The 23,174-nt window shown below is 44.5% G+C and overlaps 1 protein-coding gene across 2 annotated transcripts in view; it reads left to right on the top strand.

Moving 5' to 3' along the window:
• The window catches only part of MLF1 (myeloid leukemia factor 1), a 122,046-nt gene extending 99,098 nt beyond the window's left edge, over positions 1-22,948 (top strand). For both annotated transcript variants that reach the window (XM_086944224.1, XM_086944223.1), the window contains 2 exons: positions 2,664-2,793; positions 22,797-22,948. In XM_086944224.1, coding sequence (XP_086800350.1) covers positions 2,664-2,788 — 125 coding nt within the window. In that variant the 3' untranslated portion in view covers positions 2,789-2,793; positions 22,797-22,948. The remainder of the gene's footprint in view (positions 1-2,663; positions 2,794-22,796) is intronic.
• The last annotated feature ends 226 nt before the right edge of the window (positions 22,949-23,174 follow it).

The raw sequence follows: 23,174 nt of genomic DNA, 5'->3' as shown, positions 1-23,174 counted from the left end.
CATGGTACTCCAATTGATGACACGTTACTCAACTGTATGCTACGCCACTCCACTCTACAGCACTCCATGCCACTATAGTCTGCAACACACCACACCACTCCAATGACACTTAGCTCCACTCTACACTACCCCACTCCAGTGCTCTCCACTCCACTATACTACACTTTATCCCACTGTACTATTCTCCACTCTAGCTCTCCACTGTCTCACACTCTACTCCACTCTACGCCCATCCACTCTACGCCACTGTACTACATACCACGCAACTTCTTTCTAAGATACTCCACTCCACTATGTGATATGGCACTCCACTCTACTGCACTCTCTCTACTGTACTCTGCTACACTCCACTTAATGATACTTCACTCTATGATACTCCATTTCATCCTATTCCACTCTAAAACACTCTGACAGTTTACGACACCCTGCTCTAATGTTCGACATGCCATTCCACCGTACAACTCGCTTCTCCAGTCTACAAAACTTAACTACACTAGATGAAACACCATGCTACTACACTAAATACCACTTAACTACACTGTATGGTACACTGCTATGCTCTATTTCAATCTACAGTTCTCCACTCTATGAAAGTTGATTTTACAACACTCTCCACTGTACTGTACAACGCTCCACATAACTCTCCCCATGTAACACTGTGCTCTACAAATTGAAACACATTTTTATTTTTTTTAAATGTTAAATTGAAATTTAGTTAAAAAAACATAGGTTAACGCTTAGTTATAATTAGGAAAACGAATTTTCCCTATACAAACCAAATTTAAACTGCACAAACTTAAAAAATTCTAAAGTTATATTTATAACTTTCACTTAGTTTATCCACCACCTTCAAATTATTATAAGTGGCAGGCCTGTTACACTCTTTTCAATTGGCTAACCAGACAACACTAACTATAACTCGCCACTCAAAGGGCAATCTGTACTTCTGACTTCTCGCTCTTAAACTAATTTAAGCTCCTTTAAAAACACATGATGCATGAAAATACTCAAAACCCATACCTGCGTCCATATTTTGAACTCACTGATGTAATACCTATATCAGCCTCCTCGTCAGGAATTGCTTAAATGTCAACAGCTCCTATTCCCAAAACAATCGCTTTTAGGAGTGCTTCAAGGTTGTCTTGAATATTGTATATTAGTGATGTAGTTGTTTATTATAACTCGGAGCTGACATTGCACTTGATTACTATGGATTTAACTGACCGAAAGCTGCTGTGTTGGAAGTATACATTTCACTCTACTTTTCAGCATGTTTTACTTACATGGATGAGAAAGATTTGGGAAGTCATAGAAATTGTGTTCCCATGTTAGCATTCTAGAGCACTAATCATATTTTTATGACAAATAGAAACCCCTGATTTTGTTCATTAGCTGAGGATCCACGTATGGGCGCAGTAGGGAATTCCTTTCAGCTTTACAGTTTTGAGTCCATTAAGATGATGTACAGATGTGCCAAGCTTTTGCCATAATTACTGAATGTTGGCGCTCTAGTCGTTCATTCAAACTCTTGTCAAGGTGCTGTTGGTCACTAGGAATTCAATTGGCTGACTGCTGCTGGTGTGATGTTTCTGTCTTCATGTCAGAATGTTTTTCTGACATGTATGCCAAAGATATTTGAGAACTCCTAGAAATTGAGTTTCAGCATTCTAGGCCTCTAACCGTGATATCTCTGAGATTACGGTTCCCCTCATTTCCTTAATGGCTAAAGGAAATGCTTTCAGTTTTACAGCTTTGATACCATCAGGAACTGAACTCTGGTGTGCTGCACTTCTGTCATAAATAAATAATATTAACGCTCAAGTTGATAATTTGACCACTGAGGGAAGCTGCAGTATAGCACTGCTGCTTCTCCTGGAAGTACACCGTTTTCTCAGGATATCAGACTTTATTCTCACATGGTTGAGGAAGACAGTGTGAACTTATTGAAAATGTGGTCTCATTTTAACTTCTGGTACACCTTCCACAAACTGTTGTCAAAATCATGAAAGAGAGTTTTCGAAAGCAAGATTTTACTACAATGTATTTCTACAGAGAGAATGCCCCTGAGTCCTGCAATAGCTACCACAATATGTTGTCCTTGATGTAGCCAGCCAGTCGGGGGAGGGCGGGGCAGTCCTTTTGCCCCCCCATGACCGTTGAGGTCAGGTTATGCTCACTCAGCCCACTTATGTTTTTTTTTTTAATTCATTTTCGGGACTCGGTTACCATGTCCTGGAGCATAGAAATATATATTCAGACATTTTGTTATAGATCCACAGAGCTGAGGAAGTTTGGAAATTGTCCAAAACAGACAATTAGTCACAGTATTTAAAGAAACGAGAATTAAATCACGGGGTCTGGGACAAATAGGCAAAGGGATTTCTCATTGCTAGGAAACGTTCAGACTCTCAGAGGAATGCCCCTGATGGAAAACGATTGATACTAGATTAGTGGCTTGCCCTTTCCTGTTGAAACTAGTTGTACATTGGTCAGTTTTTGCATAGACTTCTGAAACATCAAGGGTTGGTCATCAACTTCCATCTATGTGACCTAGAATCTCAGAGATTTGCATTACTTTGTCTATTTGGTGTTTATTAAATCATTTATTAACCTTATATTGTACTCTTAATTCATTTTGAGTTGCTATTTTGCTTGTGATATAGGTGAAGGCCCCTCCTTTGATGAAGAATGGGAAAGTAAGGCTATGTCGTTCCCACAATCACGAGGGAGACACCACTTAACTGGAAACCCAAATTGTGCTCCTTGTCATGCTATAAAGAACAACTAAAGACGGTAAGGAGGTAAACTTTAGGAAGGGCCTATTCATAGTGTGCATTTTGAACTGTTGCCACAATTTGCTTTGCAGTGGTTAGAAAAATGGAGTTTATCCTGTATTGCTTTTTAAAAAGACAGATTATCATTAACCCCTTCGCTGCTAGGCCTTTTCCCCTCCTGTGCTAAGCCTATTTTTGGCTATTTGGGGTAGTGTGCGCTTAGGCCCCTGTAACTTTTTGACCACATAAGGTATCCACGTCAATTTTGCGTCCATTTCTTCCAACATCATGGGGATCTAAAGGTACCCAGGGTTTGTGGATTCCCTTGGAGGGGTCCCAGAAATTAGCCAAAATACAGTAACATTTTTGTTTTTTTCAGAAAAATTGGAAAAACGGGCTACAAATGAAAGCCTCTGTGTTTTTCCCTGCAAACGTTATCAAAAAAGGGTTTGTGGGGCTGAAATCACCATTTTCCCAGTTTTTAGGGAAGGACAGTCTTTTGTTGGAGAACCAACATGTTTTACACAATTTTGGCGTTTTTCTGGGACATAGCCTATTTTTGCTATTTTTAGTGCTTTAAACCTCCTTCCAGTTAATCATTAAAATGAGTATGAAAGCAATAATGGATCCTGGATGGCTATACATTTTAGAAAAGTAGACACAATTCTGAATTCAGAAAGGGGTCATTTGTGTAGATCCATCAAGGTTTCTCTATAGAAACTAACAGTTAAATATTGGGAAATTTGAAAATTAGTTTAAAAAAACAGCCTTTTGTGTCAACGTTTTCACCTGTAACTTCTTGTAATTATGACAGCTCTTTGAAAGCAATATACTGTTACATCTGCTGGACCTTCCTAGCTGTGGGGATATATAGGACTTGTAGGTTCACCAAGAAGCAGACGAACCCGGATAGTTTTACATTTTAGAAAAGTAAACACAATTCTGAATTCAGAAAGGGGTCATTTGTGTAGATCCATCAAGGTTTCTCTATAGAAACTAACAGTTAAATATTGGAAAATTTGAAAATTAGTTTAAAAAAACAGCCTTTTGTGTCAACGTTTTCACCTGTAACTTCTTGTAATTATGACAGCTCTTTGAAAGCTATATACCGTTACATCCGCTGGACCTTCCTAGTTGTGGGGATATATAGGACATGTAGGTTCACCAAGAAGCAGACGAACCCAGAGTAAAAAACTGAGTAGCAATTTGAAATGGCTTTTTATTATGTACCGGGTATATAGCAATTATTGTGCGAAAATGTATACATGGAAAAATCGGTATGAAAGACACCTATGTATTTCTGAAATGGGTACAAATTATACAGTTTAGAAACAGTACGTATTTGCACATTTTCAAAATTGGAAATACTCATACTAGCATGAGAATTATTGGTCATTTTTTAAATGACATATTTTTTACACAATGTCTTTCATTTGGAAGGCAGAAATGCATCAAAACTCAACAGGTAATAACAACAGTTGCTTTACAAATCTGATTTACCCTAAGTCTCCCAATAAAAATTGTACCTCACTTGTGTGGGTAGGCATAGTGCCCACAACCGGAAAGGGCCCAAAACTCAACGTGAACACGCCACATTGTCACAATGAAAATTTACCCTTTTTTTGCGAAGTGTGTAGCTGTTGTTTTTGAACCCTAGCTCTGCCGGCATCTAGGGAAACCTAGCAAACCCATACATTTTTGAAAACTAGACACCCAGGGAAATCCAGGATGGGGTGACTTGACTGCCTCCCACCAGGTTCTGTTACCCAGAAACCCTTGCAAACCTAAAAAATTGACCAAATAAAACACATTTTCCCCACATTTCTGTGGTGGAAAGTTCTGGAATCTGCGTGTATCCACAAATTTGATTCCACCCTATGTTTCCCAAAGTCTTCCAATAAAAATGGTACCTGACTTGTGTGGGTTGGCCTAGTGCCTGCGACAGGAAACGGCGCAAAACACAACGTGGTCACACCTCAATTTTGCAGTGAAAAATGACCCTTTTTAGGTCGAGCTGGAGTTGCATCCGATAGAATGCTCCAGTTCAACAACTTTAGTCAGCCGTCTCGGGGGAATTAGGGACTGGAGGGTGCCACTCGCTTCTGTTGCCGATTTTGCTGGATTTGGGTGCGTGAACGCGCACGCTTTCGCGTTGGTGAACAGGCACGCACACACACACGCGCGCAGGCAGGCAGGCACACACACACGCAGGCACACAGACATACAGGCAAACACCCCCCCCCCTTACCAGGCACGCACCACTGTGTCCAGCGTGTCCAGGTCTTCCAGCCGGCCGGCCGCCGCCGCGCATTCACACATAAAGAACCCACCAGCAACAGCAGAACGCGCACGCTTTCGCGTTGGTAAACAGGCACGCACACACACGTGCGCAGGCAGGCACACACACGCAGGCACCCAGACATACAGGCAAACACCCCCCCCCCCCCCCCCCCTTACCAGGCTCGCACCACTGTGGCCAGCGTGTCCAGGTCTTCCAGCCGGCCGGCTGCCGCCGCGTATCCACACATAAAGAACCGGCCAGCAACAGCAGCCGAGCAGTAGCTGGGGATCCAAAAGCAGCGTGCCGTCCAGCATCATGGCAGGAGGGAGCGGCTACGTGTCCAGCCCCGGTCGCCGATCTCAGGAGCGCGAGCCACTGACGAAGCACGGTGGGTACGGGCTCCTGGCGCATGCCGAAACAAGCGCAACCGCAGGGTGAAATAGCTTGAAAACAAAACACGCCCCTAGCGTGACGGAGAGGGGCAGGAGCCAACCGATGTGCTCACTTTATTGCTGCCGCTGCCGCTGCTAATCAGCCCATGTATGTCTGGTTTTGTTTAGGGCCGGGACATTAAGAGATTTGCCCAGAATCACGTTATGCTTGTTTCATATCCTTTTGTTTCCTTTGTTTGCGGACTTCGCTTTTAATCTTTATGTTTCAGACACCCCATTAGCATCTTGTTCAGGTGAGGTGCCGCCTGAGTGCCCCTGGACAGTGCATTAGCCGGCTCTGAATAAAAGCAGGTTACACATTCTCGCGGCTCTCGAGTGATTACTGCAGGGTTTTTTTTTTTTAAATGGCCTACAAATCGAGCACACATGGGGCACGAGGGCAGGACTAAAGCAGTGCTTATCAGCGGTTACTTGACCGCTTTGAAAAACCCTCGTTTTTGCCGGCTCATGAGGCACGCAATCAGAACTGGGAAAAGACCATTGCGTCTTTTTTTCAATCTTTTGAGCTTCACCCTGGGCCAACTCATGCCCTGAAGCACAAACTGACAGCCTATTTTCGCTATCGGTTTGTAGGACTCTAGGCAAACTTTAGAACTGTGTACCTTCTAGTAGGGACCATCAGAGGTCCTGATGATCAGACAGTAGGGGACTGTCTGTGAAACATGTCGACCTGGTAGGTGCCAACAGCCCTACCTCACAACCCCTTTTTAACATTCCCAGCCAGGGAAGTGAATAAAATTATTTTTTCCACTAGCCAGGGAATTTTTAATTTTTTTTACCCACATCACAAGGTCCCTACACTTCACTAACCTCACTGACACTGCACTAACACATAGTCTCTCATCACAATAGTGCTCCCGCGTAGCTCGTAGGTCGCAGCACGCCCCGCCCCGTAGAGGGACGGGAAGACCCCAATGATGAAGCATGACACTAAGGGATTCTTAGTGTGTGAGGGGTATTTTAAAAGCACATAGTGCCTTCATCTCACTGGTTTGATGAAGAGCCTAATTCTACACTCCCTTAAATAAGAAACTGTAAAAATCTTAAAATTAACACTTGCACTTTTTTTGATAGAATCTTTTTGTTTATGTGGTTCTTCTCTACTAGCCTGGCGTTGAAATCAGTCAATACTAATTGTTTATTGGGTTGCTACACGCATGCCTTCTGGGACATAACCAGCAAGATCTTGCAGCGATCCCGGAATACATAGGACCGTTCTGGCTCAGACAATGCATGATGGACAAGACGCAGCCAAATATGTGATTCTGGCTGTCCTAGATACTACTGATTGCCTGGGTGCCTGGCAAGGACAGATTTCAGAGTGTTGTGCTCCACCAATAAGCATGTATGCTTACCACAGGAATTTCTAGAGATGTGAAGGGTTGGTCACATTGGCTTTCTCATGGATATGTCCTTTTATGGCTCACACCTTTTGGATAAAAAAACTGATTTTGTCTCAGAGTATTTTAAAGAAAGTAGATCCACAGCACTCCGAGTCTGCTGACGCCTGCCAAGTAACTAAGAGGTTACTTCAGGGGGGCTTGCTTTCCTACTATCACTACTAGAGATGTGTCCTCTATCAACTCCTGGCTGATGACAGCTTTAGATTCTTGTCTTCCAGCTCAGAGGAATAAGCCTCATATCCACCACCCACCGGCCCCCTGGTTTAATGACACACTTCGACAGGAAAAATCTTGCTGCAAGAAACTTGAACGCATTTGGCGTTCCAATTATTGCATCGATAATAAAAAAAAAATATAAGACTGCTCTTCAAGCATACCATGCCGCCTGCGACACTGCCAGGGCTATCCATGCCAACATCACTATACTCAATGCCCAAAATCGACCTAAGGCACTTTTTAAAGTAGTAAAAGATCTATCAGGCATGTCCTCTGTACCTAAAGATCCTTGTCTCGATACAGAACAATGTAATTCTCTTGCCAATTTTTTTCCTTGAGAAAATAGATAAAATCTATGCTAATCTATGCTAATTTTAGCGCCTCTTCTTCTGATGCATCTTGCTCTCATCTACAAACACCCCATTCTTTTTCTGTTGAGGCATCTACTGTCATTCCCCCTGCCCCTCAACTTCACTCCTGGGATTTGATTTCGTTCCCTCTTTTCCGTAAATACCTAGATGAAATAAAATCTGGCTCTCCCCTTGACCCCATGCCTCCGCAAATACTTGGTACCCTGGATTCATCTACACTTCAGATCATTTTAGATCTTCTGAATGCTTCACTGGTTGAAGCCACGGTTCCCAAAGCATGGAAGCATGCGATGGTGGTCCCGTTGATAAAAAAAAGGGCAATGCTGACCCAAATAATCCATCTAATTTCCGGCCCATCTCTCTGCTTCCATGCAACTCCAAAATTCTGGAAAAGCACGTCAACTTTCTTCTTACTTCCTATGTTGAATCCTAAAATTTCCTTCACTCTTCACAATCCGGGTTCAGGGCTGGCTTCTCCACTGAGACCACTCTTCTTGGAGTATCAGAGACCATTAGACGACAGGTGGACAATGGGAGACAGTGGCACTCATTCTGTTAGATCTGAGTGCCCCATTTGATACTGTCTCCCATACCATCCTTTTGTCCACCGTGAAATCTATTGGCATTGATGGTCCTGCCCTGGCCTGGATTGCTAGCTTTCTTTCTGACCGCACTTTTCAAGTTTTTTCCTCCTCCTCTGTTTCCTCAATCCATGCTTCTTCTCACGGTGTTCCCCAGGGCTCTATCCTTAGTCCCCTCTTCTTTAATCTTTGTTAGACCTCTAGCCTTCCTAGCTGAGCAAGCAGGTCTCTCTATTTACTCTTATGCAGATGATACTCAAATCGTCTACTCGCTATCAACCAACAAACACCTTCCCACGTCCTCCCTTCGGTCTGGCCTGGAACAAATCTCTAACTGGATGCACAGACATAAATTAAAACTGAATGGAGATAAGACGGAGCTGCTTGTGTTTGGTCCGACTTCATCGCTCTGGGGCCCGCAACATTGGCCTCAGCAGATGGGCCCTATTACCACCCCTTCAGTAACAGTTCGTAACCTGGGGGTCCTCTTTGACAACCAGTTGTCAATGAAGCAACATGTGGTAAAAGTCTCAGCCACCTGTATTACCATCATCAGGTGGCTGAGAAAGATCACGTGGATGCTTCCAGAGGACTGTAGTCCAGGCCCTTGTTACATCACGGATGGACTATGGGAACATCCTTCTTCTGGGTGCCTGCAAGGAGGTCACCAAGAAACTACAGGTGGTTCAGAATATGGCAGCTCGCCTCATCTGTAACCTGCCCGCCAGGTCCTCGGTCTCCGTCCATCTGCGCAATCTGCACTGGCTGTGCACTGGCTGCGCATTGAGTTAAACAGAGAGCAAAGATTCTTGAGTGACTTAAATGTGAAATCATATAATGTTCGAGGCATATGAGCTGCAGATTCTACACTTTGCATTAGATCGCCACCTGGTGTTGGGCTCGGATGATTGCATGTTGTTGTCGTCTTGGAAGAAGTCTTTGAAGTCACAAGATAGGTGACTCCTCCTTTGGACGATTGTGCGCATGGGCATCGACTTTATCCTTAGATTGTTTTTTTCCGCCAGTGGGTTCGGATGCAACTTTTCCGCTCTGGTCCGAAAATATACTTTTCAAAGACTTTGACATGCAAAACTTTCAAAAAACAAACTTTAACATCAATATACATAGAATCAACTTCATCACTTCGATTCCGGTCATCGACGCGGGCCGTTGGGCCTGCCCTCGTGATGAGGCCTACAACTCATGGAAAGAACACCATTCAAAAAATGCCCCATGTGTGGGGCAGAATTTCCACACAGCGACCATCAGGAGGTGTGTAACCTGTGTTTATCACCTGAACACGACGAGTCGAGCTGCATGGCTTATGCGTCCTTTCGATCCAAGAAGAACATTCGAGATCGGAGGGCCCGTCGATGCGACATGCAGAGATCAGCTCCGGAACCAATGGATATCTTCAATGAAGGTCCATGTATCCCCGAGGAAGATTCGGATGATCTCCAGATCGTATCTGAGGCAGACGACTCCGATGACTCCATACCACCAGGTCAATGCATGAGTACGACTGCCCCTACCCAGCCCCAACCCCTAAACCAAAGGCTAAGGTCAAAACTCTGCCTTCGGGGCCCAGTTGAGACCGAGACATTGCTTCAAAAGCCTCGCCATCGAGCCCGGCTCCGAAGAAAATATTAAAGCCTTCCGGTAGCTCCATACCGAGCAAACCGCATGTGCCAATACTACCAGCTCCCTCTTCACCAAAACCGAAAGAAGTCCTGGTTCCGAAAAAGACTCAGAAACCGTTGACTACTAAAGGCAAGACGGCACGGAAACCAATGAAGCCTGCTTCCACCCCAAAATCTTCGGTGCTGAAACCTACAAAGACTGCTTCTGATGCCTCCAAGCCCCCGAACTAGGCCTCGACTCTGAAAACAATACTTACGGTGCCGAAAAGTACGCCAAAGGACTATACAACAACTCCTAAGGCTAAAGACAAGCAGAAACCAGGCCCGGAGCCAAAAAAAATCGGCGCCGAAAGCAATTTCTCAAGAAAAAGAGCTTTTCAGACCTGATCCTTTGCAAAAAAGGATATATATAGATCCAGAAACAGGACATGTTTCCACTATGCCATGTAGGAAGAGGAAGATAGATACAGCACCTTCAACTCCAGTGCCTGTCAAGAAGAAGGATTCTGCCACATCACCTATGCACCCTTCTTCTCCTGTACTTCCTCTTTCACCTTCTATTCCTCTTAACATCTCACCGCAAATTTCACCTGCTCGTTCACCACAAAACTCTCCACCTCAATCTTCACCTCCACAGACACCTCCTCAGAATGAAGATGAGTATAACATAGGGGATGGGGGAGACCCAGTTGAGCCCTTTCCATACCCTACTGGTATACCAGATTGGGAATATCCAAACCCACAAGATGTACCCGATATCCCTGACCCACATACATATCCATCCAAACCATCTCCTCCTGAAGATAATATTGGGTTTGGACATCTACTTAATAGGGCTGCCATCTATCATAATGTAACAATGCACTCAGATGAGGCAGAGGAAGGTTTTTTGTTAGACACTTTTGAGCAATCACAATAATCTGTTCAAATATTACCCATGACTAAAGGGGTCATTAAGCATGCCCGAGAAGTGTTTAAAGATCCTGTACGAGCTAGGATCATAAACCCAAGAATAGAAAAAAAGTACAGGTCCGGTCCTGGGGATCCTTCTCACATTAAAGTTCAGCTACCCTTAGATTCCCTAGTCGTGTCAAACGCTAGAAAAAGAGCAAATTCACCGACATCAGGTGAGGCACCACCTCCTGATAAGAAATCAAAAATAATAGATGCTTCAGGCAAAATGACAGCTGGACAAGCTAGCAATACATGGCATATAGCTAACACAAAAGCCCTCCTCACAAGATACGACAGGGCTCATTATGACCAGTTAGAAACCCTTTTACAACATCTACCTGACCAATATAAGGCACAGGCAAATGAACTTATACAGGAGGGTAAGCTTATTTCAAATGCCTCAATCAAGTGCGCTCTTGATGTAGCAGACACTGCATCTAGAACAATAAACACTAGCGTCCTCCTTAGAAGACATGCGTGGCTACGCATTTCGGGATTTAAGAAAAAGGTGCAAACAACCATCTTAAATCAACTATTCAACCAACAACAATTGTTTGGTCCAGAGGTAGACGTACCACTTGAAACAATGATACTGCAAAATCTATGGGAGCTTTGTAGTCCACTCAACCAAGAGGCTCCTTTTGTCGCTCCTTTTATAGAGGAGGCTCCAAACAAACTGGAGCAGACAATTCAACTTCCTTTAAAAAACAATACGCAAGCATCCTCCAATAGAGGATATTTTAAAAGAGGTTACAGAGGGAATAACAATAAAAGAAGAGGTTGAGGTAATAACAACAATCGATCCTCTTCCACCACTAAACAGTGACTTCCTTCAGCTCCCCCAACAGCATACCACTCCTGTAGGGGGGAGATTAACACAGTTCCTACCTGTCTGAATTCCATCCCAACAGACAAGTGGGTAAGACAAATTATTCAGTATGGTTACTGCCTAGAGCTTACAGCTACCCCTCCACATATACCATCCAGACAACTTCCAAGGTCCACAGAAAATCTAACGCTGCTCCAACAAGAAGTTCTCTCATTGCGGCAAAAAGATGCAATAGAGCTAGTTCCGTTAAAACATCAAGGAACAGGGTTTTACTCACTCTATTTCCTAATACCCAAAAAGGAAGGAACACTAAGAGCAATTCTAGACCTAAGGCCTCTCAATCTGTCTATACAATCAGATCATTTTCACATGATCACTTTACAACAAGTGCTCCCATTGTTGCAACAAGGCGATTTCCTAACCACACTAGACCTCAAGGACGCCTACTTCCACATTCCCATACATCCTTCTCATAGAAAGTATCTCAGATTTGTACTAGAAGGACAACACTATCAGTTCAAAGTCCTTCCATTCGGGGTCACAACTGCACCACAAGTGTTTACAAAGTGCCTAGCAGTAGTAGCAGCACACCTCAGAAGACAACATATCCACGTCTTCCCATACTTAGACGATTGGCTCATAAAAGCCAAGTCATTCAATCAGTGTGTCCAACACACATCTCAAATAATTCAAACACTGCACGACTTAGGGTTTACAATCAATTACACAAAGTCATATCTCCAGCCCTCTCAAGTACATCAATACCTAGGGGCTATCGTAAACCCCAATACAGCTCTAGCTTATCCCAGTCCATCCAGGATACAGAGCATTCAAGCCTTAGTTAAAAGGTTTCAAAACCAACACTCTCTCCCAGCCAGTGTTCATGCAACTAATAGGCATGATGGCATCTTGCATTTTTATTGTACCATATGCAAGCCTGCAAATGCGCCCATTGCAGGAATATCTAGAACATCAGTGGAATCAGGCACAAGGACAACTAACAGACCTGGTGTTAGTGGACAGCCACACACATCGCTCTCTGCAGTGGTGGAACACCAAAAACTTGTCCAAAGGGCGGCCGTTCCTAGAGCCAGTTCCACAGATTGTACTGACAACAAACGCATCCCTGATAGGATGGGGAGCACATCTGCTCCACCACACAACTCGGGGAAGATGGACCTCTCAACAAAAGGTGCTTCACATCAATCACCTAGAGTTGCTGGCAATGTTCCTAGTACTGAAGTCCTTCCAAGTGCAGATACAGAACAAAGCTGTCGTAATCTGAACGGACAACTTGACAGCCATGTACTACATACAAAAACAAGGAGGCACTTATTCCCTGCAGCTGTCCCACCTCGCACAAAACATTTGGAAATGGGCCATTCCACAAAACCTATATCTGCTTGCAGAACACCTTCCAGGAGTTCACAATCAGGTAGCCGATCTGTTAAGCCGACAGACACAACGGATTCACGAATGGGAACTACATAATCAAGTTCTTCAACCATTCTTTCACAAGTGGGGTCATCCAGACATAGACCTGTTTGCCACACACGAAAACGCAAAATGCCCAACCTTCACCGCCAGGTTTCCACACCCGTTGTCCAAAGGCAATGTGATATGGATGAACTGGTAGGCAGATTTGCGTACGCTTTTCCGCCAATCCCACTAATACCACTAGTGGTACGCAAGCTCAAACAACAGTCTCAAACTGATCCTGGTAGCTCCCACATGGGCAAACCAACCGTGGTTTACCACACTGCTAGAACTCTCTCTAGTTCCACACCAAAAACTGTCTCTGACAACATCCATGCTAATGCAGAACCATGGAGACATCAGGCATCCAGATCCAAGTCAACTGAATCTAGCGATCTGGCTCCTGAAATCTTGGAGTTTGGTTACCTAAACCTGCCACCAGACTGTATGAATATCATTAAAGAAGCCAGAAGACCTACTACTAGAGCTTGCTATGCTGCAAAATTGAAAAGATTTGCCATTTACTGCACTAATAATCAAATTGATCCTTTGGATGCTTCCATCCAAAATATTATTTATGTTACCTTCTCCATTTACAGAGATGTAATCTAGCATACTCATCTATACTCTTACATCTTGCAGCCATGGCGGCATATCTACAAAACAGACAACCTACGTCGTTGTTTAGAGTATCGGCAATAAAAGCTTTTATGGAAGGACTAAAAAGAATTATTCCTCCTAGGTTACCACCCTCTCCAGAGTGGAACCTAAACATTGTTCTTACCAGACTCATGGGACTACTTTTTGAACCTTTACACAAATGTGAACTGCAAATTCTCTCATGGAAAAAAGCTTTCCTCATTGCTATTACCTCTCTTACAAGAGTTAGTGAGATTCAAGCTTTCACTATACAAGAACCATTCTTACAATTACACTGTAGCAAAGTGGTTCTAAGGACTAATCCTAAATTCCTTCCTAAAGTAATTACTCATTTTCATCTAAACCAATCTGTAGAGTTACCAGTGTTTTTTCAAAACCCAGACTCTGTAGCAGAGAGAGCTTTACACACACTAGATGTCAAAAGGGCTCTTCTCTATTACATTGATAGGGCAAAATCCTTTCGCAAAACAAAGCAACTATTTGTAACTTTCTCTCCACCACATAAAGGCAACCCCATTTCTAAATCAGGAATTGCAAGGTGGATTGTTGAATGTATACAAATATGCTATCACAGGGCAAAACGCACATTGACAGTTCCTCCTAGAGCGCACTCCACACACAAACTAGGAGCCTCCATGGCTTTCTTAGGGAACATTCCCCTAGAAGACATCTGCAAGGCAGCAACATGGTATACAGCACACACCTTCACTAAACACTATTGTGTTGATGTGCAAGCCAAGCAGTAATCTGCAGTAGGCCAAGCTGCCCTCAAAACTCTCTTTCAAACTACTGCAACGGATACAGGGGACCACTGCTAGGGGAGACACTGCTGTACAATCGATGCAAAGTGTAGAATCTGCAGCTCATCTGCCTCGAACGGAAAATGCTACTTACCAGTATGCATCTGTTCTTGGCATGTAGAGCTGCAAATTTCTACACGTCCTCCCGCCTCCCCGGGACCTGGATCTGTTCCAGTTTTATCTTAATTAGATATACATGCATGGACATCCTTTCATTCTTTCTACTAACTCCATCATTTCCCATCATGGCGAAAAAAAATCTAAGGATGGAGCCGATGCCCATGTGCACTATCGTCCAAGGTAGGAGTCACCTATCTCGTCACTACAAAGACTTCTTCCAAGACGACAACAGCATGCAATCATCTGAGCCCAACACCAGGTGGCGATCTAATGCAAGGTGTAGAAATCTGCAGCTCTGCATGCCAAGAACAGATGAATACTGGTAAGTCTTTATAAACAACGGGGTTGACCCTGTGTCCCTCAGAACCTGGGTAATCTGTAGTTTAAAAAATTAAAGGTTCTGTCGGGTTTAAGCAACGAAGTGATTTATCCAAACAGTTTTTTTCTGCTCCTCATAGAACCAGCATAACACCTCCAAAGTACTGTAACAAATCCTTATAGTAAATAAAGCAGGACGACCTAAGTGTTACTCTATATTTTCTTTATATTGTTTTCTGAATCAAAAAGTAATTTCTATACATTATATACAAGTAACTGTCATTATATCAAATATAGTGCAAAAACAAAGTGACATCAGTGAATGGTGTACTTGTGACAAGCAAAATATATCCAAATTTCATGTAGAAAAACTGTACATGTATATACAGAATATCATTTCAAAAAGCCATCTGCTGATACAATCTGGGAACCCTATGATTTCTTTCAAGTTTGTTAGGGGCTCCGAGTTTATGTGGCCTGTGAATAGATGTCGACGTTTCGACCCTGAAAGCGCCAATGTTTTCAGTCGCAGCGGGTCTTTATCAAGACAATAGTATATGCAGCACGACAGTCCTCAAAAGTTCGTTGTGGAAGAACTAAGTGATCTGCTACTAGTAGCCGGTCGGAGACTAAAGGAAGCAGATCACTTAGTTCTTCCACAACAAACTTTTGCCGATTAAAGAAATCTTTCATTCCATGTGACTAATGCACTTGGTTGAGAGGACTGTCGTGCTGCATATACTATTGTCTTGATAAAGACCCGCTGCGACTGAAAACTGTCATCTGGCCAGTCGATGCATTGAGGTCATCAGTCTTCTTTAGGATGGGTAGACTGACGGTGGCCAAGATGATGGTGCTGCCTTGCTGCTTATATATGCTCTAAAACTTGTTGTGCCCTGTCCCCGTGCTGGTATTCAAGCAGTTGAACTCTATACAGGTAGCCCTCTATTGGGCCGGCCATCTTAGTAGATTTGCCCTGGACTCTCTGAATCGGCTGTATGAGGAGGTGAGATTGCAGGCTCCTAGAATGGACCTTTACTACTATGCGGCTCGCTTACTGCACGCCGAATGAAGGGGATAACTGGGAGAAGAGGCTACTGAAGGGACGAGTTTTGCCAAACAGGCTCTCGACGGCGTTGATGGAAGCGGCAGGACTTTCTGATGACATGCCCTATATAGTCAGACCGACTGCGAGCATCTGGCAATGTTTTGTGGAATAGATTTTAAGACCTGATCCGTTCCATTGGGAACTATCAGTATGGGCTGTTGCCCCGGTGTTATAATGATGGACAGCATATCCTTCCTGGCATGGCAGGAGGGAGTATGGAACATAATATAATGCAGTATTTGTAATCCGGTATTTGTAAAGCACAAAAAATGACCCATAAGGGAGGCAAGGCGCTGCAGGCCATCGAGAAGATTAAGCAAGCTATTGCCCGGAGTAATATGTTGCTGGGCTAACCTGCTGCCGGCGCCCAACTGGAGCCCCGTGTTCAGAGTCAGCCGCCCCAGCCGCTGCACCACACCTCTTCCCTATTTAGCCTATATTGGCTGACTTATACCCAGGCGAGACATTTATCTCTTATGAGCAGGCCTGTGAGCACTTTGGTCTGGGACAGGGCCACTGTCTACATTATGCAGGATTATTAGACCTGTCTAAAGCAGCATAGCCAGCGTATCCTGCCGTCCCACAGAAAAAGCAAACACTGGATATAAGGCTCACATGTGGAGCCGCTTCAGACTTGTCTCTCTATATCACCTGGCCCCCTTCCATTCCGCGGGCGACTTGGGTGGCAGACATGACAGTGTCCCTAGGTGAAAGGGCGTGGAAAGCAATAAGTGCATTCAGACATACGGTATTGTGTAATGCTCGCTTTAAACTAATCCACTACAACTGCTTACACTGCATCTACATGACTCCAGTGAACTTGCTCTGCATTGTGCCAGACCGCCCGAATACTTGCCCTCCGTGCGGAGAGGCGGTGGTGGACTTCCTGAACTTAGCATGGGGTGTCCCGGGGTAAGTCTGGGCTAAGATAGTGGAGAAGGTGCAGAGGGGCACTGCCTTCGGGTGGAGTTGTCACCGCTACACTGCCTGCTGGTACACATACGGAAACCCAATAGTGCCCACACCGCCAGCGCTCGCTCCACACTGCGCACGTTAACACTTACATGTCAAGGAAACTCATGAGACATATTTGTGGGAAAGCAGTGGTGCAGGTTTATTTCGCACAACAAGTAGCTGATAAGGTGGGTCATCTTACAGGCGATCCAATGCGGCAGCCCCTCGCTGACCCGCATGCCTAAGGAGCCATCTTGCACGGCGAGTCGATGCTCTGACGGTGCAGTAAATTATCACTTTATTTCGTTCTACTCCTGCCCCCCCTGTCAGGGCGGAGCGATGAGGCACACCCCCGGTCGGTTCAGGCCCCCCGACCGCCTGAAGGACTAACGGGGCACCGACGCTGTTTCCTGGAACCCCCTCGGCTCCAGGTTCTTGGCTCAGGCACCCTTACTGTGCCAGGCAGAGGTATTTAGACTGTATCCTTTGTATCCTTCTGCCGCAGAGGTACCCCTACTGGTCATCTGCTTCCAGATCGCCCTGTGACTCCGCCTGCAACACAAAACATGACCATTAAAAGTTCACAACTTTCGCCCTCCGCTCTGCCGCTGGGTCAGGGTTAGGGTGGGAACAGCGCAGAGCAGCCCAAGGCACAGACGCGGCAGGAAAGACCGAGCAACGTGCTGGGCCTGCTATAAAAACCCCCCGGGAACGCCCCCCCGCCTAGGAGCGCCCTCCCATTGGCAGTTAGCGAGGAGGGGGGGTTGATGCGCTGAAAGCTCCTCTCGCGCGTCGTGTGGTACTAAGACGCTGTCTCGCCCATGCTCCCCTTCGTGTCGCGCGGCCAGCGGCATAGTGCCCACACCGCCAGCGCTCGCTCCACACTGCGCACGTTAACACTTACATGTCAAGGAAACTCATGAGACATATTTGTGGTAAAGCAGTGGTGCAGGTTTATTTCGCACAACAAGTAGCTGATAAGGTGGGTCATCTTACAGGCGATCCAATGCGGCAGCCCCTCGCTGACCCGCATGCCTAAGGAGCCATCTTGCACGGCGAGTCGATGCTCTGACGGTGCAGTAAATTATCACTTTATTTCGTTCTACTCCCGCCCCCCCTGTCAGGGCGGAGCGATGAGGCACACCCCCGGTCGGTTCAGGCCCCCGACCGCCCGAAGGACTAACGGGGCGCCGATGCTGTTTCCTGGAACCCCCTCGGCTCCAGGTTCTTGGCTCAGGCACCCTTACTGTGCCAGGCAGAGGTATTTAGACTGTATCCTTTGTATCCTTCTGCCGCAGAGGTACCCCTACTGTCCATCTGCTTCCAGATCGCCCTGTGACTCCGCCACAGCTCTGGAGGAGGCCCCCGTCGATGACAGAGCCCCCCCACCCACCTAGCTACTTCAACTCGCTGTTTCGTACCACTTGTACCCAGGAGGGATATGTTCACCCCCAGTCCAGACAGTGTACCCAACCTAAGAGCATTCTTACCAGGCAACAATTTTAAAGCCCGCAGATGGTGCGGCACGTGTAATTCGGGCGCCATCAGGGAAGCCTCTCTTAAGCCCCTGTGGGAAATTACCACAGTATTTCGCCTCCAATTGTACTTTGTTTCTCTTGTAACCTGCCCCTTCTCACTTTTCCCCTCTGAATGCAGCTAGCTACCTCATGTATTTGTTTACCTGGTGGCGTTACTTGTCCCCGCACATCACATTCGGGCTCTATTACAGAGGCACCCTTCACCTTGGACCCACCATTGCCGTTGTAACCCTTTAATTTAAGCCCATTATTCCGATGCTTAAGCCTGATAGTGACTCTTAGTACCCTTCACCACACCACTGTGGAGATTTCTTAGAACAGTTCTTAGGACGCGCCCTTAGTTACATAAGCCACACCTCTGGTGGGGATTGCTTAGATACGGTTCTTAGGCCACGCCCTTAGTTACAAGCCACACCTCTTACAGAGATTCCTTGGCGGTTAGTTGTTTTTTTGTCCGGACATATTATACGGGGGATCGGCAGGTGACTATTAGCATTATTGTATCTGCTGATACTGGCAAACCAGTGATATTTGTCCAAGCCAAGTGGTGGGCTTGTGCAAGACCTGACTAGTGCTGTAATAATCATGACAGTTAATGTCCTGGCAACTCACTGCAAGATCGTTAAGTGAGTTTGGTTAGAGCACGCACTAGCAGATGCCCATAATCGACACATGTCATTCCCAGTTCTCTGTTGTATTGCAGTATTTCACCTCTAATTACACTTAATTACCCACTTACGCAAGCATTGACCACGTATAATGTGCATATTACTTAAAAACGCTCTACCATCTCAATTAGGAAAAGTGGTGATGTAAAATTCGGCTGCACTTATATGTAGAGTAAGCCAAGTCAAAAGCATGTCTCTTAATCCCTGTGGAGTGTTTGCCATTTAATGCAGTATTATCCTTGTATCTGCGTTTCGTACTCCTTTGTAACAATAGCCCGCCACTTTTCTCTGGTAACACAGTTTGCAACCTCTCCCCTGCTGTTTGACTTCGATACTTGCACAAGTTCACCATTGCCTACGTATCGTTTCGTCTTGTGCCTGAGTGTCTAGCATATTTTGCAGTATTTCCCTCCAATTGTATTTTGTTACTCTTGTGACCTGCACACTGGTCAATCATTTCCCCTTGTAATGCACTGTTTGCCACCTCATGAATTTGTTTGCTCACCATTGTCACTTTTACCTTATCTAACTACCGATTGCATAATTGATTTTTATAGTGAGAGCCAGATAAGGGGCTGTGCCGCCTGCTAGAGCACTTGGTGTTCAGAATCTTTACTATTATATTTGAATATATGTGCATAAAACAAATTCCTTCTCTGCAAGGGGCTGATAGCCAGGAAGCCAGAAGGTGGCGACAGTGAGCTATTACAGTTCATCACGAAGCCTTGTCGGGCATGTATTGCTTCCTTGATGAAAACAAGTTCGGGGGCGGTTTCGACTGGCGCCCCTAAACGGCCGTTTTAATATGCCATAATTCCTTCGTGTCGCGCGGCCAGCGGCAAAAGTGTAATATAGCTTACAAACTCTTGCAGTTGCTAATATTGTTGGTGAAGGCGCAGAGTTGCAATAACGTGTATGGGTAGGCGTGCCTCTGAGGATGATGTGTGGATGAGGGACGTGTGCGAAGGGACACTGGCGGCGGAAGCCCATATGAAAGCTAGTCAAAGAGATGATAAACTAGAAGCTTTGTAACAGATTTCTGAATGCTGAATCGAATGAGAGTGATCAGAACGAGTCAGGTGTTGGCGAAGAGACGAGAGAAAAGAAATGAATAGAGTATACTGTCAGGCTATTTGATTCCTGTTGCATCACTATACCGGTCGAGAGGTCCTGTTCTCAGTATGATACTCTGCTGTGCTTTCCACCAGTATGTGCTGTTTAATTCTGTACACCTGTCAAGTCTTTTTTGAAAAAGTTAAAGGTTAAAAAAAATATATATATATTTCTTAACTGGGCCTCAGCGACGTGGGAGTAAGTGGGACGGGCCAAGATGGGGGCCCAAGTTTTTAGCAAAGATCAGATACGGCCCTCTTTGCAAGATCGTAATTAGGGTCCAGGACTGTAAGGGGACCACTGTCTCACAATTATGACTGTGTGGGGCCTAGCCAACACTAAGCTGTTGCAACAAGTCCAAAATGAATTTCTAAGATTCATTCTGTCAGTTCCATCGAGCACCCCTTCTCACGTTTGCCACAAGGAATTGGGTCTCTCCTTCATTTCTGACCTTATTAAAATAGAACCGATACTGTTGTGGCACAGTATCTGGACAAACTAACAGCGCAGCTAAATAGGGAGATTCTCCAAGACTGTCTTAAATTAGATGGAGCTTTAAAGATTCCTTGGGTCAGATTTATCAGTGACTTTATGACAGATTTAGGTCACCTAGAATACTTCACAAACCCTGCGACCCTGCAGACAATCCCTAGAAAAGTCCTTAAAAAGGAGGGGTTATACTTGTTGGAAACTGTCAGATTTTCGAAGAACTTCTAAAGCCTAGTGTTGGCCACCACCAATTACTATTAACTACGTTAAGAATGAAGCCATATTTGTCATTTGTCCCATGGACTTATGATAGAATTCTATTGATTAGGGTTAGGCTCAATACTGTGCGTAGATTAGTGACTTTGCCTAAAATGAATGTCTGGTCGCGACAGTTACCATTATGCCCTTGTGACAATCAATCCACTCAGTCCACTACTCATTTAGTCCTCTTTTGTAAATTTTACTCCGAGTTAAGGAAAGTGTGGCTTCTTCCACTTTTAAAATCTCAGGGGCTGAGGCAATGTCGTCCTGCTCTAATAAAACTCCAGCTCCTGCAGAATGAGCATGTCGCCTGGAGGTTAGCCATGTTTTTAAAAAGAGTGCTCCGACTAAGTCAAAGTCAAAAAGTCAAAAGGTTTTATTTGCATAATTTGTTAAAATTGTTACAAAATTCACATAATAAATAACAGTACCATTTTAATATTAGTGCTCCGACTAAGAAAAAGTTTTATTAATGAAGAATTTTACACATTAATGAATTAATTCGTTATAATTGTAGGATATTTTATGGAATGAACTGTGTATGTATATTTAAAAATGATCAAAATGTACTGTTTACTGTGATTGCTTTTGGTTTTAACTTTTAGATTTTATTGCTGATTGGATCAATTTTAATGCTTTTAATATTGCTAAAAATTAACGTTCGAATAAAGGTTTCCTTGACTTGACTTGACTGTATGCCTTTACAAAAGAGACATAAGGGGCTCATTTTTCTTGCTAGGACCACGGGCCCCCTTGCTACAAAAAGGAGGAAACATGTGGGAGCTCATTTGTTTCTGCAAGAGACAGTCAGCGTCAAGATAGGAGTGGTGACCAGGCATGAGGGGAGGGGTGAAAGGCAGAGGAGACAGTCTGCTATTTAGCTACCATTAGTGCAGCAGGCGCAATTGCATTTGTACCCAGGCTCACAACATCCTAGTTATGGGGCCTAGCATTTACTTGCTCGGTTTCTGTTTTTGTTTGATATATATGCACTTTTATGTCTCACATTTAGTGTAGATTATAAGCTATAAATAAATACCACTAAATGATCTCATAAGCTCAGTCTTGCTCCTCCCTCTCCACTTATTCTTAGCATATATTTTTGGAGGTTGCCCGCCTTAGGGGTCTCGGGAAGAAAAAGTAGAAAGACCTCTGGTCTAACAAAAGCTTTCTTGAAAAGTGACCTTGAGGGAAATTAAAACTGAAGGCCTTTATTTAGCCACACACCGTCACTTTTATTGGCCGTGTCAGACCAAGCTTCAGCACATTCCTTTTGCGAAAGTAAATGTAAATGTAAATGTAAATGTCAAGGTATTTGTAGAGCGCACTGTCACCAAGCGGTTTCCTGGCGCTATTACTCATACCGCTGTGGAACCCCTCCTGGCTTTCCCTGTGAAGTGTCCACTCCTGGGCGCCCCCAGGGTGAAGCCAGGCATCCACAGCGCTGTTGGGGCCAGTGTGGAGGTTAAGCAAGCTATTGCCCAGAGTTGCAGCGTGGGACCCATGATTAGAATAGGCACCGAGGCGAGAAATCAGGTCCGAGGAATTATGAGCCCAAGACCCGCCGAGGCGGGAATTGAACCCTGGTCCCGGACCAGAACTCTGCATCAGGGTCTGCCGCTCTAACCATTGAGCCACACTCCTCCACAGTGGCCACAAGTTTAGATGAGCTTAGTTTCCAGTCCCATTCAGTCATTGTTGTCTCTGCTGAACCTGCTCATATAATGTACTCTCAGTACAATTGACTTTAAAATGTAATAACACATATTTTTTATGTCTTTTACATCCAGGTAAAAAACCATGTCCTATTCCATCTGCATGAAATGCTGAATAGAAAATCATTGCTTTGGGACACCTCTGTTTAAGGATCACAACTCTGTTTAAGGATCACCTTTAAAAACCAGCTACAAATAAACTCCACCCTTTCTGGGTTGCATCTTTACTCGGTTGTTCTGTAAAGGAGAATTTATTTTTTAAAGAATGTTGGGTTTATCACCAATTGTTTTTTATAATATACATTGTTCTCTCATTCAAATCACTTTGGCAAAGAAATGTTTTTTTTTCTTCAAATTTCAGTTGATTATTATTCAGTTGCATGTTTCGTTTGATTTACGTTAAAGAGCAATTTATATAGAGAAGTTTAAACCATTTTTATTTTGTTAGGAAAG

Source organism: Lissotriton vulgaris, chromosome 11, assembly GCF_964263255.1.
Source record: "Lissotriton vulgaris chromosome 11, aLisVul1.2, whole genome shotgun sequence".
Lineage (NCBI taxonomy): Eukaryota > Metazoa > Chordata > Amphibia > Caudata > Salamandridae > Lissotriton > Lissotriton vulgaris.
The sequence above is the reverse complement of the archived record's forward strand: the minus strand, read 5'-3'. Positions and strand labels throughout refer to the sequence as shown.